The sequence below is a fragment of the Amphimedon queenslandica genome, unplaced genomic scaffold (assembly GCF_000090795.2).
Source record: "Amphimedon queenslandica unplaced genomic scaffold, v1.1 AMPQUscaffold_13402, whole genome shotgun sequence".
NCBI lineage: Eukaryota > Metazoa > Porifera > Demospongiae > Haplosclerida > Niphatidae > Amphimedon > Amphimedon queenslandica.
In genome coordinates, this window is record NW_003546362.1 from 105,637 (window position 1) to 127,856 (window position 22,220).

At 32.8% G+C, this 22,220-nt stretch overlaps 4 protein-coding genes and 1 long non-coding RNA gene across 11 annotated transcripts in view; all 5 read left to right on the top strand.

Moving 5' to 3' along the window:
* LOC109582070 (probable inactive serine/threonine-protein kinase DDB_G0280131) overlaps positions 1–1,018 on the top strand; it is a 3,441-nt gene extending 2,423 nt beyond the window's left edge. The window contains exons 8-12 of the mRNA XM_019996660.1: positions 2–92; positions 140–232; positions 279–392; positions 456–541; positions 781–1,018. Of these exons, the coding sequence (XP_019852219.1) occupies positions 2–92; positions 140–232; positions 279–392; positions 456–541; positions 781–952 (556 nt within the window). The 3' untranslated portion in view covers positions 953–1,018. The remainder of the gene's footprint in view (position 1; positions 93–139; positions 233–278; positions 393–455; positions 542–780) is intronic.
* LOC109582081 (uncharacterized) overlaps positions 1–12,870 on the top strand; it is a 22,614-nt gene extending 9,744 nt beyond the window's left edge. For 3 of the 6 annotated variants that reach the window (XM_019996673.1, XM_019996675.1, XM_019996674.1), the window contains exons 3-9: positions 4,601–4,673; positions 6,598–6,659; positions 6,716–6,884; positions 6,958–7,028; positions 7,427–7,893; positions 7,938–8,207; positions 8,261–12,870. In XM_019996673.1, the coding sequence (XP_019852232.1) occupies positions 7,668–7,893; positions 7,938–8,207; positions 8,261–12,693 (4,929 nt within the window). In that variant the 5' untranslated portion in view covers positions 4,601–4,673; positions 6,598–6,659; positions 6,716–6,884; positions 6,958–7,028; positions 7,427–7,667 and the 3' untranslated portion in view covers positions 12,694–12,870. Of the gene's footprint in view, positions 1–4,012; positions 4,132–4,556; positions 4,674–6,597; positions 6,660–6,715; positions 6,885–6,957; positions 7,029–7,426; positions 7,894–7,937; positions 8,208–8,260 lie in introns of those variants that run through there. The other 3 variants (XM_019996676.1, XM_019996677.1, XM_019996678.1) reach the window with 3 other exon arrangements.
* LOC105312809 (uncharacterized) lies at positions 1,287–3,598 on the top strand. 2 transcript variants are annotated; one of them, XM_019996679.1, is made up of 8 exons: positions 1,287–1,921; positions 1,966–2,415; positions 2,475–2,993; positions 3,043–3,093; positions 3,145–3,195; positions 3,238–3,294; positions 3,369–3,430; positions 3,562–3,598. In XM_019996679.1, exons 1-8 carry the CDS (start codon positions 1,309–1,311, stop codon positions 3,583–3,585), a joined length of 1,827 nt encoding a protein of 608 aa, XP_019852238.1. In that variant the 5' UTR covers positions 1,287–1,308; the 3' UTR covers positions 3,586–3,598. The 2 variants fall into 2 exon arrangements, with proteins under 2 accessions (XP_019852238.1, XP_019852239.1); XM_019996680.1 differs by lacking the exon at positions 3,145–3,195.
* A 1,955-nt stretch (positions 12,871–14,825) lies between the features above and the next one.
* LOC109582084 (uncharacterized) lies at positions 14,826–16,637 on the top strand. The gene is made up of 5 exons (XR_002184896.1): positions 14,826–15,223; positions 15,281–15,459; positions 15,533–15,605; positions 16,015–16,473; positions 16,518–16,637. It is a non-coding gene; the product is annotated as an uncharacterized LOC109582084 (long non-coding RNA).
* A 526-nt stretch (positions 16,638–17,163) lies between these two features.
* On the top strand, positions 17,164–21,990 carry LOC109582083 (serine/threonine-protein phosphatase 6 regulatory ankyrin repeat subunit B-like). Its single transcript, XM_019996681.1, has one exon. It carries the CDS (start codon positions 17,435–17,437, stop codon positions 21,677–21,679), a length of 4,245 nt encoding a protein of 1,414 aa, XP_019852240.1. The 5' UTR covers positions 17,164–17,434; the 3' UTR covers positions 21,680–21,990.
* The last annotated feature ends 230 nt before the right edge of the window (positions 21,991–22,220 follow it).

The window sequence follows — 22,220 nt, forward strand, 5'->3', positions numbered from 1 at the left end:
GAATGGAGTACTTGTCAAGAAAGAAGTTTGTTCACAGAGATCTTGCAGCAAGAAATATATTAGTATCAGATGAAGGAACAGGAATATGCAAGGTAAGAGATTAGTACTAACAATTGGACTTTATATAGTATGGTCTCAGATTGCGGACTTTGGTATGTCAAGGGATCTAAAAGATGAATCTTATTATATTTCACAATCAAAAAAGATTCCAATAAAATGGACAGCACCAGAAGTAGTTACAAACTATATAATTAGAATATTAAATTGTGTATGTATAGGCATTACATTATAAGAAATATTCCAGTGCTAGTGATGTGTGGAGCTATGGAACTGTAATGTATGAGATTTGGTCAATAGGACATAAACCATTTGAAAGCTCTACTAATCAAGAAGTATTTATATACAATTTAAATAATAGTAATAATTATTATTATTGTTAATTTATTGAATTTTAGTGCATTAGACTGGTTGATTCAGGCTATAGATTACCACCTCCTCCAGGATGTCCTAAACCAATGTATAAACTAATGATGCAATGCTGGTATGTATTTATTATTATAATGGGAAATGTATAATATTGTAACACAGACACAAACATGACCTTTTGTGTCAAATTACTAATATCCATAATGACATTATATACCAATGTACTACACAGTGCAGTGAGTGTACATCTAATAATGTGAATTGAGTGGATTATGCACAACCACAACATGCTTTCATGCACACCCACACATAAATAGTATTATGTAATAATGATGTTATCATTGTATTGTGTAGGAATCCTGATACTCATAATCGTCCAAGTTTCTCAGATATATCATCAAGTCTATCCTCACCTGATAAACAATTACTAATGATTAATAAAGAGGATCCTGTTACTGTACTGGGCGGAGCTTTAGAAGCAAGCCACTCCCTCTACACCGACTTACAGTACATGTACAAGAACTGATTGATTGTGTAGCCAGTTTATATACCTGTACATTGTGTTAAATAGTTTGATTTCTGTACATTGTAATACCGGTAATATTGTATTTTGCTGCAGAAGTAACAATTAATTTTTAATAATTCATCTGATTGTGCATAATGGATAAACAAGGCATCAGTTCAATAGTTAATGTAAAAAAAATTCTTTTTCATGTGTGTATTATAACTAAGATTGGTTTACTGGTGAATATTGATACTCTATTCATGCAATAGCAGCTCTGAAGAGTTACTGGTATATTTTTAAGGTGTGGCAGTTATGCATGATGCTATCTATAGGAAATGGTAAAATCAACATTGCATACAGGTTGTGTAACAGTCAAGATGAGTCCTTCTTCTCTCTCTCTCCTTTCTTTATTGTTGTTATTGTTAAATGGTACAGTACAGTCTAATGATTGTAGTACTGAAGGATTTATGGAACTAAGTTTACTGGAGGATAAAACTGGCAGTACTAACAACAATGGACCAAGTACTGCAGGACTAGCAGAATCAGTAGAAACAAGATGGATCATAACTGAAGAAGATAAAAAGTTCATTGGGGGTTGTGATTTTGAACTGACTGAAGTATTAGTTGGAGTTGACATTAGAACTGAAACTGATAATAGGAACCAATATCCTAGAATAGAGATATGGAGAGAAAGAGGAAATTTTTACAGAGACCCAGTGTCTGTTGAACTTAGATTATCTCCACAAAATTTCACTGCCAATGGACTGTATCGTTATACATTACCTTTTCCTTTGAAGATTGAGGCGGGATATGATGATTATAGACTAGGAGTATATCAACCTCCTGATGATAGAAGTGTTGTGAGATTTTATAAAGTAACTGGTACTGGTCAAATTGGAAGAGCAGAAGATTATACCAATAATGATCGCAAAGTTAGAAAAAAGGAAATAACATTACAAAACTCAAGTATCCTAATACATCCAATTACAAGTATGTCATTAATGAAATGTATTTATTATTTTAATGTATTTTAGGTAACAATTGTAACTATCCTCCAATTAATGAAAGCTCATTTAATACAAACAGTCTATCAGTGACTAATGTAATACCAGTCAATGATACAAGAGCTTTTCCTGATATACAGTTCACATGTAATGGTATTATTACTAACTGGATAATTGGTATTACACAGAATCAGACTAAAAGCAAACATTATCCTAACATTTATTTAAAACATTCTTCTGAACTGATTCATGTACTAACTGTTGATGCTTCTGCTGCTACATCAAGTAATGGTAATGTACATAACTTTACTAGTGATATTGAAGTACAGTATGGAGATATATTAGTAATCAATGTAACCACTAATAGTAATCCAATGTATTATCAACAATACAATGGACCATTGAATTATCAGCTTGATAGCAGCAATGGATTAATACCCTTGGAACATAATGACTATCCACTGATGTCAGTTGTAGTAGGTAAGATATGTATTGTAATTCAATAGGAACTATCACTGTTGCTTTGTTGTTCCTTATAGAGCCAAGTCCATCAATACTAGAAATGTCCTCCACTCTTACTTCTACATATACTCAATCACTAACAACAAACTCACACATTCAAGCCTTGATGACCAGTTTCCTCACACTATTGACATCAATTTCAATAAACAATACACTTCACATCACAAACACACACTCTCAATCATCAAACACTCTGCCTTCGACCCTTCCTGTTACTAGTCCTACACCATCAATCAGTGATGGTACAGTCAGTCCTCCTCCTCCCATAGTATCAACCATCAGTAGTACATCAATTACTGATAGTTCAACCAGTAATCCATCAGTTACACTATCCACTGAAGGTACACTTCAAAGCACAGGGAGTAATACACTATCAGCAGTACTTAGTACAGTATTTATATTACTGGTAGTTACTATACTAGTAATATTAATAGTGGGCGCATTAGTGTATAGGAGAAGATTGTATAAAACATCAAATGAAAATGAGACTTTCAGTTCTGATGAAAAAAAAGCTGATATACATCAACAATCAGATGGTAATTAAAAGTGAAATTATTAGTATCAATACAATTTACTGGTTAATAGCACTAAGAATGAATGAAGGACAGAATCCTGCCTATGGAGTTACTGGTGAAAGTAAGACCAATATTATATAAGTACAATAATGATACTAACATAATGACACAGACTGTAATACTTATGTATCTGCTAATCCTGCTTATAGTATAATTACTGAAAGTAAGATGAACCATTATTATCAATCAATGCAACTATTAATAGAATCTGGTATCTCTGCTAATCCTGCCTATGGTATTCACAACAGAGAAGGAATAGAAAGTATGCATGTATATAGTGTGTATGAATCAATAGCAGAGTATTGTTAATGTGTGGTGAATATTGAATTATTACAGGTATTGATGAACAAGAATTAGTATATGATGAACCAAGAACAATGATGTGCATTAAATCAGAGGTAAGGTACTATGTCACTGTGATATTTATTCATAGTATAAGACCATTGTATGACTCACAGGTCAAAAGAAAATTGTGTAATTATATACTGAGTGTGACTATTACAATTACATATTATTTCAATTGGTATAGGATGTGCATGGCAATAAAGAATGAAGGTGATAAACAAGAGGAAGAAGATGAACTGTGCAGAAACAATAATAATAATGACATGATGTCAGTATAGTAATAATTAGTGTACTTTTTAATAATATAGTTAGATCTAATAGTAGCAAGACCATAAAAATTAAAAAAAAAAAACAAGATGGAGTAGGATTCTAGAGCAAATTCGTAAAAAAAGTAATAGAAACAAGGACAAGTAGGATTTCAAACGACCAATGAAAATACGAAATGAAAATCCTACTCTCGTGACGCAAATTCTACTCTACATTGCAAGGTAATCCGTAATTTCTTACATAATAATATTAAAAGTACAATGTAGAGTAGAATTTGCATCACAAGAGTAGGATTTTCATTTCGTATTTTCGATGGTCGTTTGAAATCCTACTTGCAAATTGAATTGAAGGGATAGGAAACTCCGCCTCCCGGGAAATCAAGTTACTTTCCCTAGTTAAATCTACCTAGTTCCATGCTTTTACCAGTCTATGCTTTCACTGGATCTATGTAGTGATTGGAGTCTGAAAATCATGCTACTACTGAAAAGTGAGTCCGCTTCCTAAACTCTAGTCTGGGGAATGATCATGGGTAGCAAGACTGAGCGGCGCCGCTAGTCCTCGTTTTATAGAGCTAGTCTATATAATAATGATATTAGAAACGCATACCTAAATCGGTTGCTTAATTTTTGGGAATGGGTCAAGTTTGGTGATTGCTTCATGTAATGAAAAAGAAGTTTATATACATCATCCAAAAACCACACCCTCTTGTTGATTAGGATTCCCTCTTGTTAAGGGTTTTGGTTTGAGTTGATTTGTGGATGGGAGGCATTTATAGTATAATTACAATGTGCTTAATTTTGAAAAATATTAGGCTTGGTTATTGGAGCAAAATACGTCTACATGTACACGTACTTAATCAGAATCAGTGTATCTAATATATTGCCTATCTCTCTTTTATTTGTAACAATTTAGATGTTACGTTTGAGATGTTGTTAACATTGTCTCTTCTCTGTTAGTGTATGATGGATTGCTGTATTGTACTATACACTGGAAGACTGGGAGTATGATTCATAATTGAAGTTGTGTGAAGTAAGCAAAGGATTGATTTACTCTCATGTACTGTGGCTTTAGTATTGTCAAGCATTTTAATTAATTGGTATTTTTTGTAGTCTGATAGTGCCATGCCAGAGATGGGTTAATATTTCATAATAATAGTACTGTAATAGGAAAATATATTTTATGATAGTGCAAGTGCCAACATGAGCATAGAAATCATCAACAAAGGAATTATGTATTTCAATTAATTTATCTCATTTTTTGGCATGGTCTATAATATTAATTTTGAGCCTATTCTAATCAAATTTTAATTTTTATGATTTTAAAGGTTGCTTTAAAATTAAATCAACGACCATGAAAGAGTTTTATTGCATTTTATGATGCACGTACATGTACATTTATGTTACATGTATGTTAGTTACAAGTTTCAGATGATTCCAGTCGAAATTTGATTTTTAGCATTATTTTTTTAAATCTTCAAAATTTGGCTAACTATCCTGCTTACATGTAGTAACACTGCTGCATTACTATTAGTACAGGAATTATATCAATACTAGCCAGGACAGATTTTATTTCTTTTAATTATGCTATCTGTTGTGTAGAAAGTATGAGCTATTTTTAGTCAATTTTGAGTATTTAGCGACTGGGGCAAATTCAAATTCAAACAGTTTTGATTCTGAAATGTCCATGTAGCCTATAAAGAACTAAGAAATTTGAAATACCTACAAGTACATGTATTATGTCATGTATCTTTGATTATTCTTTATGTCATGTAGTCTTATTACAATTAATTCCAATGAATCAATGTGCATAATAGCACAAAGTATGTACATTAATGTACATGTACATGCACTCACACTGTACGTCAATAGACACTGTATATCAATATATGTATATACTGTACTGTATAGTTTCCATAAACCATGCTACATATAAGTGAGCTAAATACGTGTAGCATTAAAAATTCATTAAAAATACCAAATTTGATGGAAATCGGTTCAAACTTTCTACACAACATAAATACATGTATATGCTTGAGAAAAAATTATAGAAATGGAGAATTCTCTACTTTTCATTTTTGACGGAATTTGACCAAAATCCCTGTACTATGGTACAGGGTCTTTGGCCTGATTTTTTAACAACTTTAAATATTCATGAAAAATCTAAATTTGATGGGATTCGGTTCAAACTTTCTGCGCAACATAAGTACATGTATATGCATCAGAAAAAATTATAAAAATGGAGAGTTCACTACTTGTCATTTTTGACAAAATTTGGCAAAAATCCCTGTATTATAGTACAGGGTCTTTGGCCTGATTTTTAAACTCATTTAAATATTCATGAAAAATCCAAATTTGATGAGAATTAGTTCAAACTTTCTGCGCAACATGAGTACATGTATATACTTCAGAAAAAATTATAAAACTGGAGAATTCATTACTTTTCATTTTTGACGAAATTTGGCAAAAATCCCTGTACTAGAGTACAAGGTGTTTGGCCTGATTTTTGAGTAAATTAATAATTTACTGACCAGAAGCTACTGTACATGAGCACTATGCCATAATCCTATGGGAAACCCTGTGTATGACTCTGACGCTGATGCTACATGTACTACATGTACATGTATATTTCTATCAAATCAAGTATTAACTGAGAATGATGATACAACATTATATCATTAACCATCTTTCGGGACTGAATCCCTAACTGATGATTTGTATTAACTGACTCAGTTTATTATACAATAATTTGAAAGCCATGTATGTGCATGTATTTTTGTGTCCTGCTACTTATTTTTTATTAAATCAACATGAAGTCATAATTATTTTGTGTTTTGCTTTAGTTTCAAATTTTATTTTTAGTTACTACTTATGATATTCTATCATGTTCTGTAGTTAGTTTTGCTACTTAATATTGTGCAGTAAATTAAACTTGTAAATTAGTTATTCTTTTATAGGAACTGAATTCTATTTTGCAGTGGCATACTAACAAACCCAAGCTGTATCATCATCAGTTACTGTAAGTGTTCATTCATAAGATCTATTTTAGTTATTGATTTATTCCTGTCGTTTCAGGTGGTTTCTCTATAGGTTAATTTGTAGCTGCTCATACACTACCATCAATTTATCTGTTCCTATTTGTACATGCAACAAGTTACTTGCTGGTATAGGATATGCTGTAGACACACAACCGTCCAACATGTTAATTATTGACAAGTGCATGGAATGAGGAATAGAATCACTGGTAATGTTCCTCCTTTAAATTAATTTTTGAACTAAGTGTTTCATTTATTTGTATTATCTTTTGTTGACTGTAGAGTTTACAAAGCTATAGCCAGGGTCAGTACAAGTAGTAAATTATTCATCCAATGAATCAATGCTTGGAAAAGTGAGTATGTGTCACTGTATTGGTGATTTCTATTTCTTTATATTAGCCTGCTAACTGATTCACTCACTCACTTAGCTAATTCTTCATGTTTCTCTTTTCTCTAATTCATTTTTTTATTTTATGCTTTTTTGTTATTATCCTCACTTTGTCCGTCATCATTGTGAATTTAACATACATGTACTGCATGCATTCTCAAATATAAGCATAGCTGTCTTGGTTTAAGTTAGCGGAAATAGAAGCCTATAACTTAAATTATTGAAGATCAAAGCTTGTTGCATGAATAAGAAATGTTAACCCTTGTTTCTATTGTGGAATATATCATATTTCTGAAACATAAGGTGCATAATTTATTATCAATTACTGATCGATCTATCATTTATCTCTTTTTTATCCCCTAGCTCTTTCTCTTCCCGGATTTCATTGCTGCAAAACACATTAGGGTGTATTTGTTTGTCTAAAGTCATTGTAACCTATCTTTCCAACGAGCTATAGTGTTCTAAATTTATCCTTTTGAACAATAATATTTTAGAGATTTTTATGATAATATAAATAGATAATCGAGTCCTCCTCTTTAAATAGGGGAGGGGCTAGGGCACATTTCCAGTTTTCGAGTTTCGCCTCTTTTCAACGCTTTTCAACATGATTGATTTGTGTCAATGGAGAGCTAGAATAGGGTATTGGAACTGTTGCAATTGTTCGCAATCCCGGGATTGTGTTGGTAGCAGCACAAGTAGAGCTGGACTTAGTAATGCTACTTCATCTACGCAAGGAAAACCTCCTAAACTAATTTTGTCTATTTTTTGTCTTGCTATCCTCCTCTTCATATCAGGAGATGTGGAGCTTAATCCTGGACCCACTCTTACAGGTAAAGTGATTTTTATTATTAATAGTGCTCATACATCATTATAGATAAACCAACAAAAGATGAGCTGGTTGAGTTATTGAGTAGCTCAAAGTTTGCTACTGGTACTTGGGAACAGTTTGCCTGCTACCTTCTTAACGTGTCACATGATGTCATTACTGGAATCAGAGAAAAAGAAAAAGTAGAGGGCACCGTGTGGAGTGCTGTAGCTCAATGTTGTCTTGGTAATCCTGATATAACTTGGAGAAAGGTCATTGATGCTTTGCTGGATGCTGATGAAGCGACTGTCGCTCGTAATATCTTAGATGATCATTCAGGTAATATTTAATTTAAAATAGGATGATTTTAGTGCAACATTTTTTGATTGTAGATAAGAGTTCTAGTAAAAATGTCTATGGAAAAGTAAAGCAGGTACTAAGAAGTCATTACTCAAAATTAATGGAAAGCACTAAAAATTGCCTTTTAGAAGTAGCCAGTCAGTTGTACAGTAAAAATTTGATTACTAAACAAGTTATACACTCACCAACTTTTGGAAAAATTGAGATAGATTTTTCGGCAATGGTTTCTGTATACCAAGGGGATGCAAAAAAGATGATGGAGGTGTGTTCCCTTTTTATAGAGTGTCTATCAACTGCAGGAGGTCCAGCTCAAGAAGAGGCAATGGCACTAGCTAGAGACTGGGAGAATGAAGTGTTCAAAGATCAAGTATCGCTCTCTCTTACTAAGGTAGTCACAAAATTTTTTCCAAAAGAAGTACAACTTAGCTCTAATGATAATTTAGCAATTGAACTTCGAAACTTACACAAGAAATATGCAAAGTTAATTACTGATATTATTACATATTATGCATCCAGTGGAAAACATGATGCAATCGTTATTGCTCGGTGGGTTCAATCTGCTTTTGATGAAACTGGTTTAGCACGTGAACATGTAACTGTTGATGAAATATTTGAGCGAATGCAGCCTCATCACAGTTTTATTGACATTGATGCAATAAATGATCTCATAGAAGATTATCCGATTGATGATACTGCTTTACAGGCTAGGTTTGATAAATATAGCGATGACGTTAATAAATTTATTGATTCTGTAAAACTTAATGACATGGTTACAACTATTAAAGCAGCAATCATTGGAGAAAGTACCAAAGTTGATCCTAAAATCATTCTTAAACTGTCTGGAAAATGGAATGATAAAACCATTGGACACCTTCACAAGCTAATGAAATATTTATTTGATGAGGAAGCAAAATATGTTACCATAAAGAAGTTTTTACAAGGATCGATTTGTATTCGATTTTTAGTTTCTTCAAACAGATTAGTTCAATCTCTCAATGCAAAATTGAAAGCTAAATTTCATTTCTTGCATCTTCTTGGTATATTTCAACTGATCATTGGCAATCAAACTATCATTGACAAAGAGGAAGATATTAACTTTACTTTTGAAGAATCACTTCTACAGTCCATTGCAAGTATCGAAAGTCATCCAGAATATTACAGATTATTGTTACTTTTGATAGAACTAAAAATAAATCTGAATTATCAGAGCTTTAGTGGCGAAACTGCACTAATGTCAGCAAGTGTAGGAGGACACATTGAAATTTTTAAATTGCTACTACAAAATGGTGCCAATCCATTTGTGAAATTGCAAATTGAAGGGTTTATTGGATTGAATAGTTTAGCATGTACTGCTCTCTGTCAGCATATATACAAATCAATTGGAGGAGAAAAAATAATACCACAAGATGACACTTCAGTTGAGGACATGCTGGAAATGGCCATTAAAGAAAGAGGAGTGAGTAGTCATTTTTATGATTCATTTACACACTTCGTTGATAATTATGTTAAAAAAAGATTTCGGTCCCTGCAATTTTTTTTCCATGCATTAAGTACTAATTTTATTGATGCTGCAATGAATAATTTGACCAGCAGAGCCATGGTATTAGAAGCAAAGCAAAAGTTTCAACCATATATAAGAAGAGATGCTGTATGTGAAAATGCTCATCAACTTGTGCAGTTACTGCAACCTCATTGCTCAAGTTTCCACATAAACCTTCTTACTGTAGCATGCACTCTCCTACCTGTTCCTATCAAGGAACAGGTAGAAGATTATAGTGCTAAATTGAAGATATTTAAAGATACCACTAGCCTCTTGGAGCTTGCAATGATGACTAAAGAATTGCATTATCCTTATGGTATGCACTATTCAACATTAATTTTAAGACTCAACAAGTCATGGGGCTCCAGGACAATCACAGATTTAAACCAAATGGAAAATTTTTGCTTTTTTACTAGTTCATCCTTTATAACTCTTCTGAAGATTAATTGTGATTTCTCTAGCCTAATGTGTACATATACAATACCTCAATTACAAATAGAAACATTAACTGAAGCAGTTAATGAATCGAGAGCTTTTTTATGTGAAATTGGTGTGTTTGAGGTTATTCTTAATGATATTGCTCTCATGAGGGACGATAAAAATAAGTCATTTACATTTGAAGCTGCACTGCAAGAAGCACATCAAAGTAGCAACGAAAATGTACTGCATTTCTTACTTGGACTTAACAATAGTTTGCTTTTTGAAAATATTAGCTATTGCCTCATGATTGCTAGTAGAATGGGAGATTTCTTGAATGTTCAATACTTACTGAGTAAAGAGCCAAATATTAATATTCAAAATAACAATGGATGGACTGCTTTGATGGTTGCTAGTGACAATGGGCATCACCAGATTGTTCAACTATTACTGAATAAAGATCCAAATATTAACATTCAAAACAATCAAGGAATGACTGCTTTGATGGTTGCTAGTGGCAAGGGTCATTATCAGGTTGTTGAATCCTTACTGAGTAAAGATCCAGATATTGACATTCAAAATTGTGTTGGATTGACTGCTTTGATGTTTGTTAGCATTTATGGACATAACCAGATTGCCAAACTATTACTTAGTAAAGATCCAAGGGGTATTAACATTCAAAGTACTGATGGATCAACTGCTTTGATGTTTGGTAGTATTGCTGGACATCTCGAGATTGTTAAATGTTTACTGAGTAGAAACCCAGATATTAACATCAAAAATAATAATAAATGGACCGCTTTGATGCATGCTAGTAACAATGGAAATTACCAGGTTGTTGAACTATTACTGAATAAAGATCCAGATATTAATGCTCAATGCGATAAAGGAATGACTGCTTTAATGTTTGCCAGTGGCCATGGCCATCATCAGATTGTTAAACTCTTACTAAATAAAAATTCAGATATTGGCATTCAAAATATTGTTGGATTGACTTCTTTGATGTTTGCTAGTGCCAGTGGGCATCACGATGTCGTTAAATTGATACTGAGTAAAGATCCAGATATTGACATTCAAAATGATGATGGATGGACTGTTTTGATGTATGCTAGTAATCGTGGACATCACCTGGTTGTTGAACTGTTACTGAATGAAGATCCAGATATTAACATTCAAACTAGCGATGGATTGACTGCTTTAATGTTTGCTAGTGGCAAGGGTCATCTTCAGGTTGTTAAATTCTTACTCAGTAAAGATCCAGATATTAACATTCAAAGTAATGCTGGGTTGACTGCTTTGATGTTTGCTAGTGCCAGTGGATATCACCAGGTTGTTGAACTGTTACTAAATAAAGAAACAGATATTAATATTCAAAGTAATGATGGATGGACCGCTTTGATGTATGCTAGTCACCATGGGTATCACCAGGTTGTTGAACTTTTACTTGATAAAGATCCAGTTATTGATGCTCAAAATAACTCTGGATGGACTGCTTTGATGAGTGCTAGCAACAATGGACATCAACAGGTTGTTGAACTCTTACTGAGTAAAAATCCGGATATTAACCTTCATAATAATATTAGGTGGACTGCTTTGATGCTAAGCAGTATCGGTGGATGTCACGAGGTTGTTGAGCTTTTATTGGGAAAAGATGCAGATATTAACATTCAAAATAATGAAGGGCACAGTGCCTTTACCTTTATTCTAGCTTGCTCTACTTTTAGTTTTGAGGTTCTTGGTATTCCTCTTAAATTATCTACCCGGTGTATGAACCAGTTACGATCTGGGAATTACTGTAGAATATTAAAACTTATGCTTAACTCTCATCCTAATCACATTCATACTATGAATGACAGATATTATCATTCATTAGCAGTGGCAGCATTATTTAATAACTTTGATGCAATTGTGATCTTAATGGAGAAATGTGAAATCACACCTGAAAACATTGTTAGTGCTTTTAATCTTGCATGTTACGTATGTCATTCTTCAATGATGATTCACCTGTCTGAAAAAATAAGTCTTTCAACTAATGAGAGAAAGTTATTAGTAGCAGCTGCTGAAGGGGATTTACAAATGTTAAATAGTATAATTCATGGCCTGGGTATGAGTCCAGATACTCCACTGGTAGCTGGTATAACTCCATTAATGATAGCAGCTTCAAGTGGGCACATAAAAATAGTTGATGCATTACTAAAAGCTGGCGCTGATATTGGCAAAGCAAACAACGAAGGAGTTAATGCACTGAATATAGTGAATGATATCAAACTTTTTGATCGAGCTGATATTAAGCACCTACTAATTACTAACACACCAACTGGTCCGGATTCAATGTTAAACAGTACCAGTACAGTTACCATATCAGTGTCTAGTATTCTTGGTTCATTTTTCAAGAAATCTTGTGATCCTTACTATACAAAGCAAAAAGAAATGAAGACATTATCGGAAGTATCTGATGCTGCAGGTACAAATTTGGCTCAGTTGGTGCCTAAAACAATGATTGCTTAAGTAATTTTAGGCTTCATAATATATTGATCTAATTCTAAAGACTATACTTTTTGATTGTTATTAAATTAGCTGATTTGTGGCATAAATTATATTAGGGTTTATTAATTTTTGTAGTATTTTTTACTTATGCCACTGTATAATAATAATAATTCTCAGTGCAGCTTATTTCGAAGATAACTACATGCCATAACTACTAATAATAACAGTTCAGGCGAAGCCATTTTACTAAAAGTTTTGAATAGACAGTTTATTATATCTTTAGTAAACATCTGAAATTTTGCTTAATGCATGCTTATTGAAACTTATACTTACTGTTAATTTAATCATAAATCTAATATTCTATAGTTTGTCTGTTCCAATAAAAAATTAATATCCAATCTTTTGCCATTTTGTGCACATTGGGATTTGCAAAAAATTTTACTATATATATTGAAAATTTTTTCAGTTTTTTGCTAAGTCATGGTGAATATGGCAGCATATTTTATTTTAAATATTTTGTAATAAGCTTTTAAAGCTGGTCTTTGTTTGTGACATGACTGAAAGAATCATATGCACATGGAAGTACAGAGTTATAGCACAATTCTTTTGCCAGGACAAAAAAATTGAGACAGCACATGCCTGTAGAGTCTCCCAGCTAGTCCCAGGTATTAATAAATACTTTTAAAATATAGATCAATAGAATTGTAGTGAGCTTATGAGATCATGATGGATTGTATTACCAAGACACTTCAACTGACTGAATAGAATCTCTCATAAGGTGCACTCTAATTATTTGTAATTATTGTAATTTTTAGGTATGATTAGGGAAGTGTATGCTCTACTTTACTTTAATATGAGTTCATTAATACTTATAGTAGCACTATTAATACTTATAGTAGCACTATAATTATTATATTAATATTTAATGTGCACCTCCATTTGTTACATTTGTGTTGCATCTTTTTTGAGCAAGTTAGAAGTTACTGGGACACTATCAAATTTTGTTTAAGTTAGTAGGCTCAGTACATTGTGTTCATATTACACCTAATGGTGGCAGGTGAGATTTATAGAAAAGTATTATGTACATATACGTCTATTATTTAGGAATAAACCTTGAATAAAATTTTATGCTCGTAAATCATAATATTAATTTTATTATTTTATTTTAGTACACACCTGATACAAACTGACAGTGGATTAGGGTACAGGCACCCAAAGGCAAGACTGGGAAGGAAGCACATTAGACCTTGGAAATGGATGCCATTCACAATTTAACCAGAGAAGTAAATCATACAAGTGTAGTATCTTTTGACCTCAAATTTTCATTTTGTTTGGATTTATTTTTGTGGTTTTTACAAATTTTTGTTAAATTTTAGTGAAATTAATTTAGTAGTTTTTAGCCTTGCACAAAATAAATGCCATGCCAAATAAACATTTGCCATTAAAGGCACATAAATGCATGTAAAATGAACTGTCTTTTGTTCAAACTTGCAACGTACGTGTACTTGTAGTAGGACAAATAATTTTCTCACAGCTTTTAATGATGAATTGTCATCTTAGATATTTAGCTATTATATGCTAATTGTTAATTTAGGATGAGCGTGTTGTATCATTGGTGTTGGACTACCGAAAAGGGAAAAGATTATCCTTTTGTTCATTTCAACAAGAAACTTCCCATTCCAACATACACTGATGAGGAATGCACCGTAAATCATGCCAATAATCTTTATTCTAGTTACATGCACATGTACATTTATTCAAGCAAGGACAAAGCTTTAAGAATGATATTTGTTATACTGAATTTGTGAATCTTTTAATATATCAGTATATAGATTTTTATTGTTGATTACCTATAGATACACAATACATATTGATGTTTAATTGTGCATGTAGTGTATTTTGCATTGTGTAATGTTTTTGTTTATTTTTATTTGTACACAATATGACTACACGCATGGTAACATCAGATTTTTTTTATACATTAATGATTATTTTTAGCTAATTAAGTGAGTGTAAATAAGCATCATGCATTATTACCAAAAAACTATTCTCAGTTGTTTCTTATTTATTTTTATTTTTATTGCCTTCGTATAGTATTTAGTATAAATACATGTATGTATTTCAGTAGTCTTGGCCAGATTACATGTACTATATGTATATTTCCATCAAATCAAATATTGACTGAGAATGATGATACAACATTATATCATTAACCATCTTTCGGGACTGAATCCCTAACTGATGATTTGTATTAACTGACTCAGTTTATTATACAATAATTTGAAAGCCATGTATGTGCATGTATTTTTGTGTCCTGCTACTTATTTTTTCCTAAATCAACATGAAGTCATAATTATTTTGTGTTTTGCTTTAGTTTCAAGTTTTATTTTTAGTTACTAATTATGGTATTCTATAATGTTCTGTAGTTAGTTTTTCTACTTAATATTGTGCAGTAAATTAAACTTGTAAATTAATCATTTTTGTAATAGGAACTGAATTCTATTTTGCAGTGGCATACTAACAAACCCAAGCTGTATCGTCATCAGTTACTGTAAGTGTTCATTCATAAGATCTATTTTTAGTTATTGATGTATTCCTGTCATTTCAGGTGGTTCCTCTGCAGATCAATTTGTAACTGTTCATACACTAGCATCACTTTATCTGTTCCTACATGTACATGCAACAAGTTACTTGCTACTATAGGATATACTGTAGACAGTACTAGACACATAGCTGTCCAACATGTTAAATATTGACAAGTGCATGGAGCGATGAATAAAATCACTGGTAATGTTCCTCCTTTAGATTTATTTTTGAACTAAGTGCTTCATTTATTTGTATTCTCTTTTGTTGACTGTAGAGTTTACAAAGCTATAGCCAGGGTCAGTACAAGTTGTATAATTATTTATCCGATGGAACAATGCTTGGATAAAGTGAGTATGTGTCACTGTATTTGTTCTTTATTAATCCCTGCCAATTGTTTCACTTAATCATTTAGCTAATTCTTAGTGTTGTTTTTTTCTAACCATTCACTCTTTTATTTCATGCTTTCTAGTGCTTCTCCTCACTTTGTTCCTTACCCCACAATAAATTCAACATACATGTACTCAGGTACTGTATACATTCTCAAATATAAGCCTAGCTGTCTCGGTTTAAGCCAGCAGAAATAGAAGCCTATATATTAAGCATGAATTATTAAAGATCAAAGCTTGTTGCATGAATAAGAAATGTTAACCCTTGTTTCTATTGTGAAATATATCATAATTTCTAATGCATCATTTATTATCAATAATTATTACTGATCGATCTGATCTATCATTTGTTATCTCTTTTATCCCCTAGCTCTTTCTCTTCCCGGAGTTCATTGCTGCAAAACATATCAGGGTGTATTTGTTTGTCTAAAGTCATCGAAACCTATTTTTCCAACGAGCTATAGTGTTCTAAATTCATCCTTTTGAACAATTTTAGAGATTTTTGATAATGATAATAATTAATTGAGTAAAATAGGGGAGGGGCTAGCTGGCTAGGGAATTTTTCGAGTTTTCGCCTCCTTTTTAACGCTTTTCAACATGATTGATTTGTGTCAATGGAGAGCTAGAATAGGGTCTTGGAACTGTTGCAATTGTTCGCAATCCCGGGATTGTGTTGGTAGTAGATCTAGCACAAGTAGAGCTGGACTTAGTAATACGATTTCATCTACGCAAGGGAATGCTCCTAAGCTAACTTTGTCTATTTTTTGTCTTGCTATCCTCCTCTTCATATCAGGAGATGTGGAGCTTAATCCTGGACCCACTCTTACAGGTAAAGTGATCTTCATTATTAATAGTACTCATACATTATTATAGATAAACCAACAAAAGATGAGTTGGTTGAGTTATTGAGTAGCTCAAATTTTGCTGCTGGTACTTGGGAACAATTTGCCTGCTATCTTCTAAATGTGTCACATGATGTCATTACTGGAATCAGAGAGACAGAAAAAGTAGGGGACACAGTGTGGAGTGCTATAGCTCAATGTTGTCTTGATAATAATCCTGATATAACTTGGAGAAAGGTCATTGATGCTTTGCTGGATGCTAATGAAGTGACTGTTGCTCGTATTGTCTTAGATGATCATTCAGGTAATAGTTTAATTTAAAATAGGATGATTTTAGTGTAACATTTCTTCATTGTAGATAAGAGTTCTAGTAAAAATCTCTACGAAAAAGTAAAGCAGGTACTAAGAATTCATTACTCAAAATTAATAGAAAGCACCAAAAAATGCCTTTTAGAAGTAGCCAGTCAGTTGTATAGCAAAGATTTGATTACTAAAGAAGTTATGCATTCACCAACTGTTGGAAAGATTGAAATAGATTTTTCGGCAATGATTTCTATATACCAAGGGGATGCAAAAAAGATGATGGAGGTGTGTTCCCTTTTTATAGAGTGTCTATCAACTGCAGGAGGTCCAGCTCAAGAAGAGGTAATGGCACTAGCTAGAGACTGGGAGAATGAAGTGTTTAAAGATCATCAAGTATCATTCACTCTTACTGAGGCGGTCTCAGAATTTATTCCAAAAGAACTACAACTTAGCTCTAACGATAATTTAGCAATTGACCTTCGAAACCTACACAAGAAATATGCAAAGCTGATTACTGACATAATTACATATTATGCATCCAGTGGAAAACATGATGCAATTGTTATTGCTCGATGGGTTCAAGCCACTTTTGATGAAACTGGTTTAGCATGTGAGAATGTAACTGTTGATGAAATATTTGAGCGAATGCAGCCTCATCACAGTTTTATTGACATTGATGCAATAAATGATCTCATAGAAGATTATCCGATTGATGATACTGCTTTACAGGTTAGGTTTGATAAATATAGTGATGACGTTAATAAATTCATTGATTCTGTAAAACTTGATGACATGGTTACAACTATTGGAGCAGCAATCATTGGAGAAAGTACCAAAGTTGATCCTAAAATTATTCTAAAACTGTCCAGAAAATGGAATAGAAAAACCATAGGCCACCTTCTCAAGCTAATAAAATATTTATTTGATGAAGAAGCAAAATGTGTTACCATAAAGAAGTTCTTACAAGGATCAATTTGTATTGAATTTTTGGTTTCTTCCAACAGATCAGTCAAATCTCTTATTGTGAAATCACAAGCTAAATTACACTTTTTACATCTTCTTGGTATATTTCAACTAATCATTGACAATCAAACTATCATTGACAGAGACGAAGATGCTAGTTTTATATTTGAAGAATCACTTCTAGAGTCCATTGTGAGCATCGAAAGTAATCTAGAATATCACAAATTATCGTTACTTCTAATAGAACTTGAAATAGAACTAAATTACCAGAACACTAATGGTAAGAATGCACTGATGCTAACTAGTGAAGGTGGACACATTGAAGTATTTGAATCATTGCTACTAAATGGTGCTGATCCTTTTGTACAACTACCAGCAAATAAAGGATGCATTGGATTAAACAGTTTAGCATGCACTGCTCTTTCTGAGCATATATACAAATCAATCGGAGGAGAGAAAATTATGCCACAAGATGGCATCTCAGTTGAAGACATGTTAGATATGGCTGTTAAAGAAAGAGGCGTATGTAGTTCTTCGTATGATTCATTCATATGTGTCATTAAAAATAATTTAAAAGAAAGATTTCAATTGCTGGAAAACTGTTTACATGCATTGAGTAGTAACTTCATTGATACTGCTACCTATATTTTGACCAGTGAATCTTTGGTTAGAGATGCAAGACAAAACTTTCCCTTTTATATCAAAGAAGATGCTACTTATAAAAATGTTAATCAACTCTTGCAGTTGCTCCAGCCTCATTACTCATATTTGAACATCAACCTACTCACAATACTGTGTACTATCACAGAACCTATCAAGGAACAGGTAGAAGATTACAATGCTAACCTGAAGATATTCAAAGACACCACTAGCCTACTGGAGCTTGCAATGATTACCAAAGGTATGCAAGTGCAATATCCTGATGGTGTTCTCTGCTGTTCAAAATTAATTCTAAGACTTAACAAACCTTGGTGCTCAAGGACAATAACTGAATTGAATAAAGCAGAAATTTTTTACTTCCAAGATATTGCATTTTATTTAACACTTCAAGATATACATTGTGGTACCTCCAGCCTTATATGCACGTATTTATTACCTCAATCATATACAGATACATTAGTAAAAGCGCCTTTGGAACAAAGGTTATTGTTATGTAAGATTGGTGTATTTGAGGTAATTGTGAATGATATTGTTGTCATGAAGGAAGAGGAAGATAAATCTTTTACATTTGAGGCTGCACTACAGGAAGCTTATCAAAATAACAATACCAAAGTTTTGTTTTTCTTATCTGAACTAAACATCAGTTTGCCTCTGCAAAATGATAACACTAAACTTATGATTGCTTGCATGAGAGGAGACTTTGTGACAGTTCAACTCTTACTTGGTAAGAATCCAAATGTTAATGCTCAAAAAGATGATGGACAGACTCCTTTAATGTGTGCTAGTTCCAATGGACATCTTCAGATCGTTGAAGTCTTACTTAGTAAACACCCAGATATTAACATTCAAAATAATGATGGATTGACTGCTTTAATTTTTGCTAGTCATTATGGATATCATGAAGTTGTTAAACTCTTACTGAGTAAAGATCCAGATATTAACATTCAGAATAAGAATGGATGGACTGCTTTAATGGTTGCTAGTCGTTACGGACATCATCAGGTTGTTGAGCTTTTATTGAGTAAAAATCCAGATATTAACATTCATAAAAATCGTGGATGTACTGCTTTGATGTTTGCTAGTGGTAATGGACATCACCATGTTGTTGAACTTTTACTGAGTAAAAATCCAGATATTAATATTCAATCTGCAGGACATACTGCTTTGATGTTTGCTAGTCGTAATGGGCATCACCAGGTCGTTGAACTCTTACTGAGTAAGGATCCAGATATTAACATTGAAAGTCATGATGGATGGACTGCTTTGATGTATGCTAGTCGCTATGGACATTACCAAGTTGTTAGACTCTTACTGAGTAAGGATCCAGATATTAACATTCAAGATAATGATGGGTCCACTGCTTTATTTTATGCTAGCACCAATGGACATCACAAGGTCATTGAACTCTTACTGAGTAAAGATCCAGATATTAACCTTCAAAATAACGATGGATCCACTGCTTTAATTGATGCTAGTGCCGATGGACATCACAAGGTCATTCAACTTTTACTGAGTAAAGATCCAGATATTAATCTTCAAAATAATGATGGATCCACTGCTTTAATGATGGCTAGTGCCAATGGACAGCATGAGGTTGTTCAACTCTTACTGAGTAAAGATCCAGATATTAATATTCTGGATAACGATGGATGGACTGCTTTGATGTCAGCTAGTTACCATGGTCATCAACAAGTTGTTGAACTATTACTTAGTAAAGATCCTGATATTAACGTTCAAAACAATGATGGATTCACTGTTTTAATGATAGCTAGTGCCAATGGACAGCATAGGGTTGTTGAGCTTTTACTGAGTAAAGATCCAGATATTAACACTCAAAGTTACGATGGATGGACTGCTTTGATGAATGCTAGTCGTTATGGACATCACCAGATTATTGAACTCTTATTAAGTAAAAATCCAGACATTTTCATTCGAAATAATGATGGATTCACTGCTTTGATGTTGTCTTGTATTTGTGGTCATCACCAAATTGTTGAACTATTACTCAGTAAAGATTCTGATATTAATGCTCAATTTAATGGATATACTGCTTTGATTCTTGCTAGTGGCAATGGACACTGCCAGGTAGTTGAACTCTTAATGAGTAAAAGTCCAGATATGAATGTTCAAGATAATGATGGATTTACTGCTTTGATGACTGCTAGTTACTTTGGACATTATCAGGTTGTTGAACTTTTACTGAGTAAAGATCCAAATATCAACATTCAAAGTAATGACGGAGAGACTGCTTTGTTGTCTGCTAGTAGCAATGGACATTACCAGGTTGTTGAACTTTTACTGCATAAAAATCCAGATATTAATATTCAAAATAAAAATGGATTAACTGCTCTGATGGCTGCTAGTGCCTACGGGCATCATCAGATTGTTGAACTCTTGTTGAGTAAAAACTCAGATGTTGACATTCAGGATAATAATGGCTTAAGTGCATTAACTTATGCCCTAGTTTGCTCTAGTACATCTATTCTATCTATTCTTAAATTTGAAATGCCTGATTATGACCAGTCTATCCAAATTCACAACAGTATGCAATCAGGTAATTATGCTAAGATAATAAAGCTTTTACTTGATTCTCACGCTAATCATAATCACTTTAATTCTATTTTGGAGCCGCTTCATTCATTAGACATTGCAGCACTCTTCAATAATTTTGCTGCAATGACAGTTTTAATAGAAAAATGTGACATCACATCAGAAAACATCATTAATGCTTTTACTTGGGCATGTTATGGAGGTCATTCATCAATGATAATTTACATGTCTGAAAATATTAGTCTATCATGTAATGAGAGAAAATTATTGGTAGCAGCTGCTGAAGGAGATTTAGACACATTAAGTAGCATGGTTAATGAAGTTGGTACGAGTCCCAATACTCCACTGGTAGCTGGTATGACCCCATTAATGATAGCAGCTTCATGTGGACACATTGAACTAGTTAAAACGCTGATACAAACTGGAGCTGATGTTAACAAAACAAATGAAAGAGGAGAGAATGCACTAGATATAGTGAGTGGAATTGAGTGTTATGATCGGTCTGATGTTAAACAGCTACTAATTGCTAAAACCCCAGCTGGTAAACCAGACTCGTCCAAGAAGAAGAACATACAACCAAGTATCAAGTCACTTTCAGCCATTTTCATATCGTTTATAAAGAATGCTTACAATCGATACAATGCAAAGCAACAAGAAATGAAAACATTGTCTGAAGTAACTGGACAAGGTACAACAAAATTAAGCAATGACAAATAATAAGGCTGGCTTGGCCACACTTTTTGTGTCTTAATTTATAGTTGCTTTATATATTATAGTTTTTGTGCTGTAGTTTTAAAGTTAGCTGATTTAATTTTTGTGGCATAATAATTGGTTTTCACATTTTTGCTAATTCATTTAGCAATTTTGACACAGATCTAGAGTTACCATGTATGTAATTATAATATCAATCATTGCTGTTAACATGAGTAATGAATCATGTTGTTGATTGCAATTCTTAACAGTTTAATAAAAGATACCAAAAATTATTATTATTATAATTTCTTGTTTTGTGTCATGATAGACTAATATTGATTGTGATTTAATTTTGATTTTCTACTAATCAATAATTCATTTTTGGTTTTAATTATAATCAATAATTGTTATCCATTGGCACTTTTAAAATTGATTATTAAGTGTACAGGTATCTGGGGCACTATATAGTAGTACATCAGCATGCATCACATCACACGCACAATGCAAACAATGTAATTGTAATTGTGAAGCTAATTTTTGGGGAAAAAACCTTTATTGGGCTATA

Excerpts from the sequence above, each read along its gene's own strand:
- LOC109582083 (XM_019996681.1), top strand. The coding sequence starts at position 17,435 with ATGCAGCCTCATCACAGTTTTATTGACATTGATGCAATAAATGATCTC.
- LOC105312809 (XM_019996679.1), top strand. The coding sequence starts at position 1,309 with ATGAGTCCTTCTTCTCTCTCTCTCCTTTCTTTATTGTTGTTATTGTTA. Across the intron at positions 3,196-3,237 it reads TTATAGTATAATTACTGAAA|AATCTGGTATCTCTGCTAAT; the intron begins GTAAGATGAACC and ends AACTATTAATAG. Across the intron at positions 3,295-3,368 it reads CAACAGAGAAGGAATAGAAA|GTATTGATGAACAAGAATTA; the intron begins GTATGCATGTAT and ends GAATTATTACAG.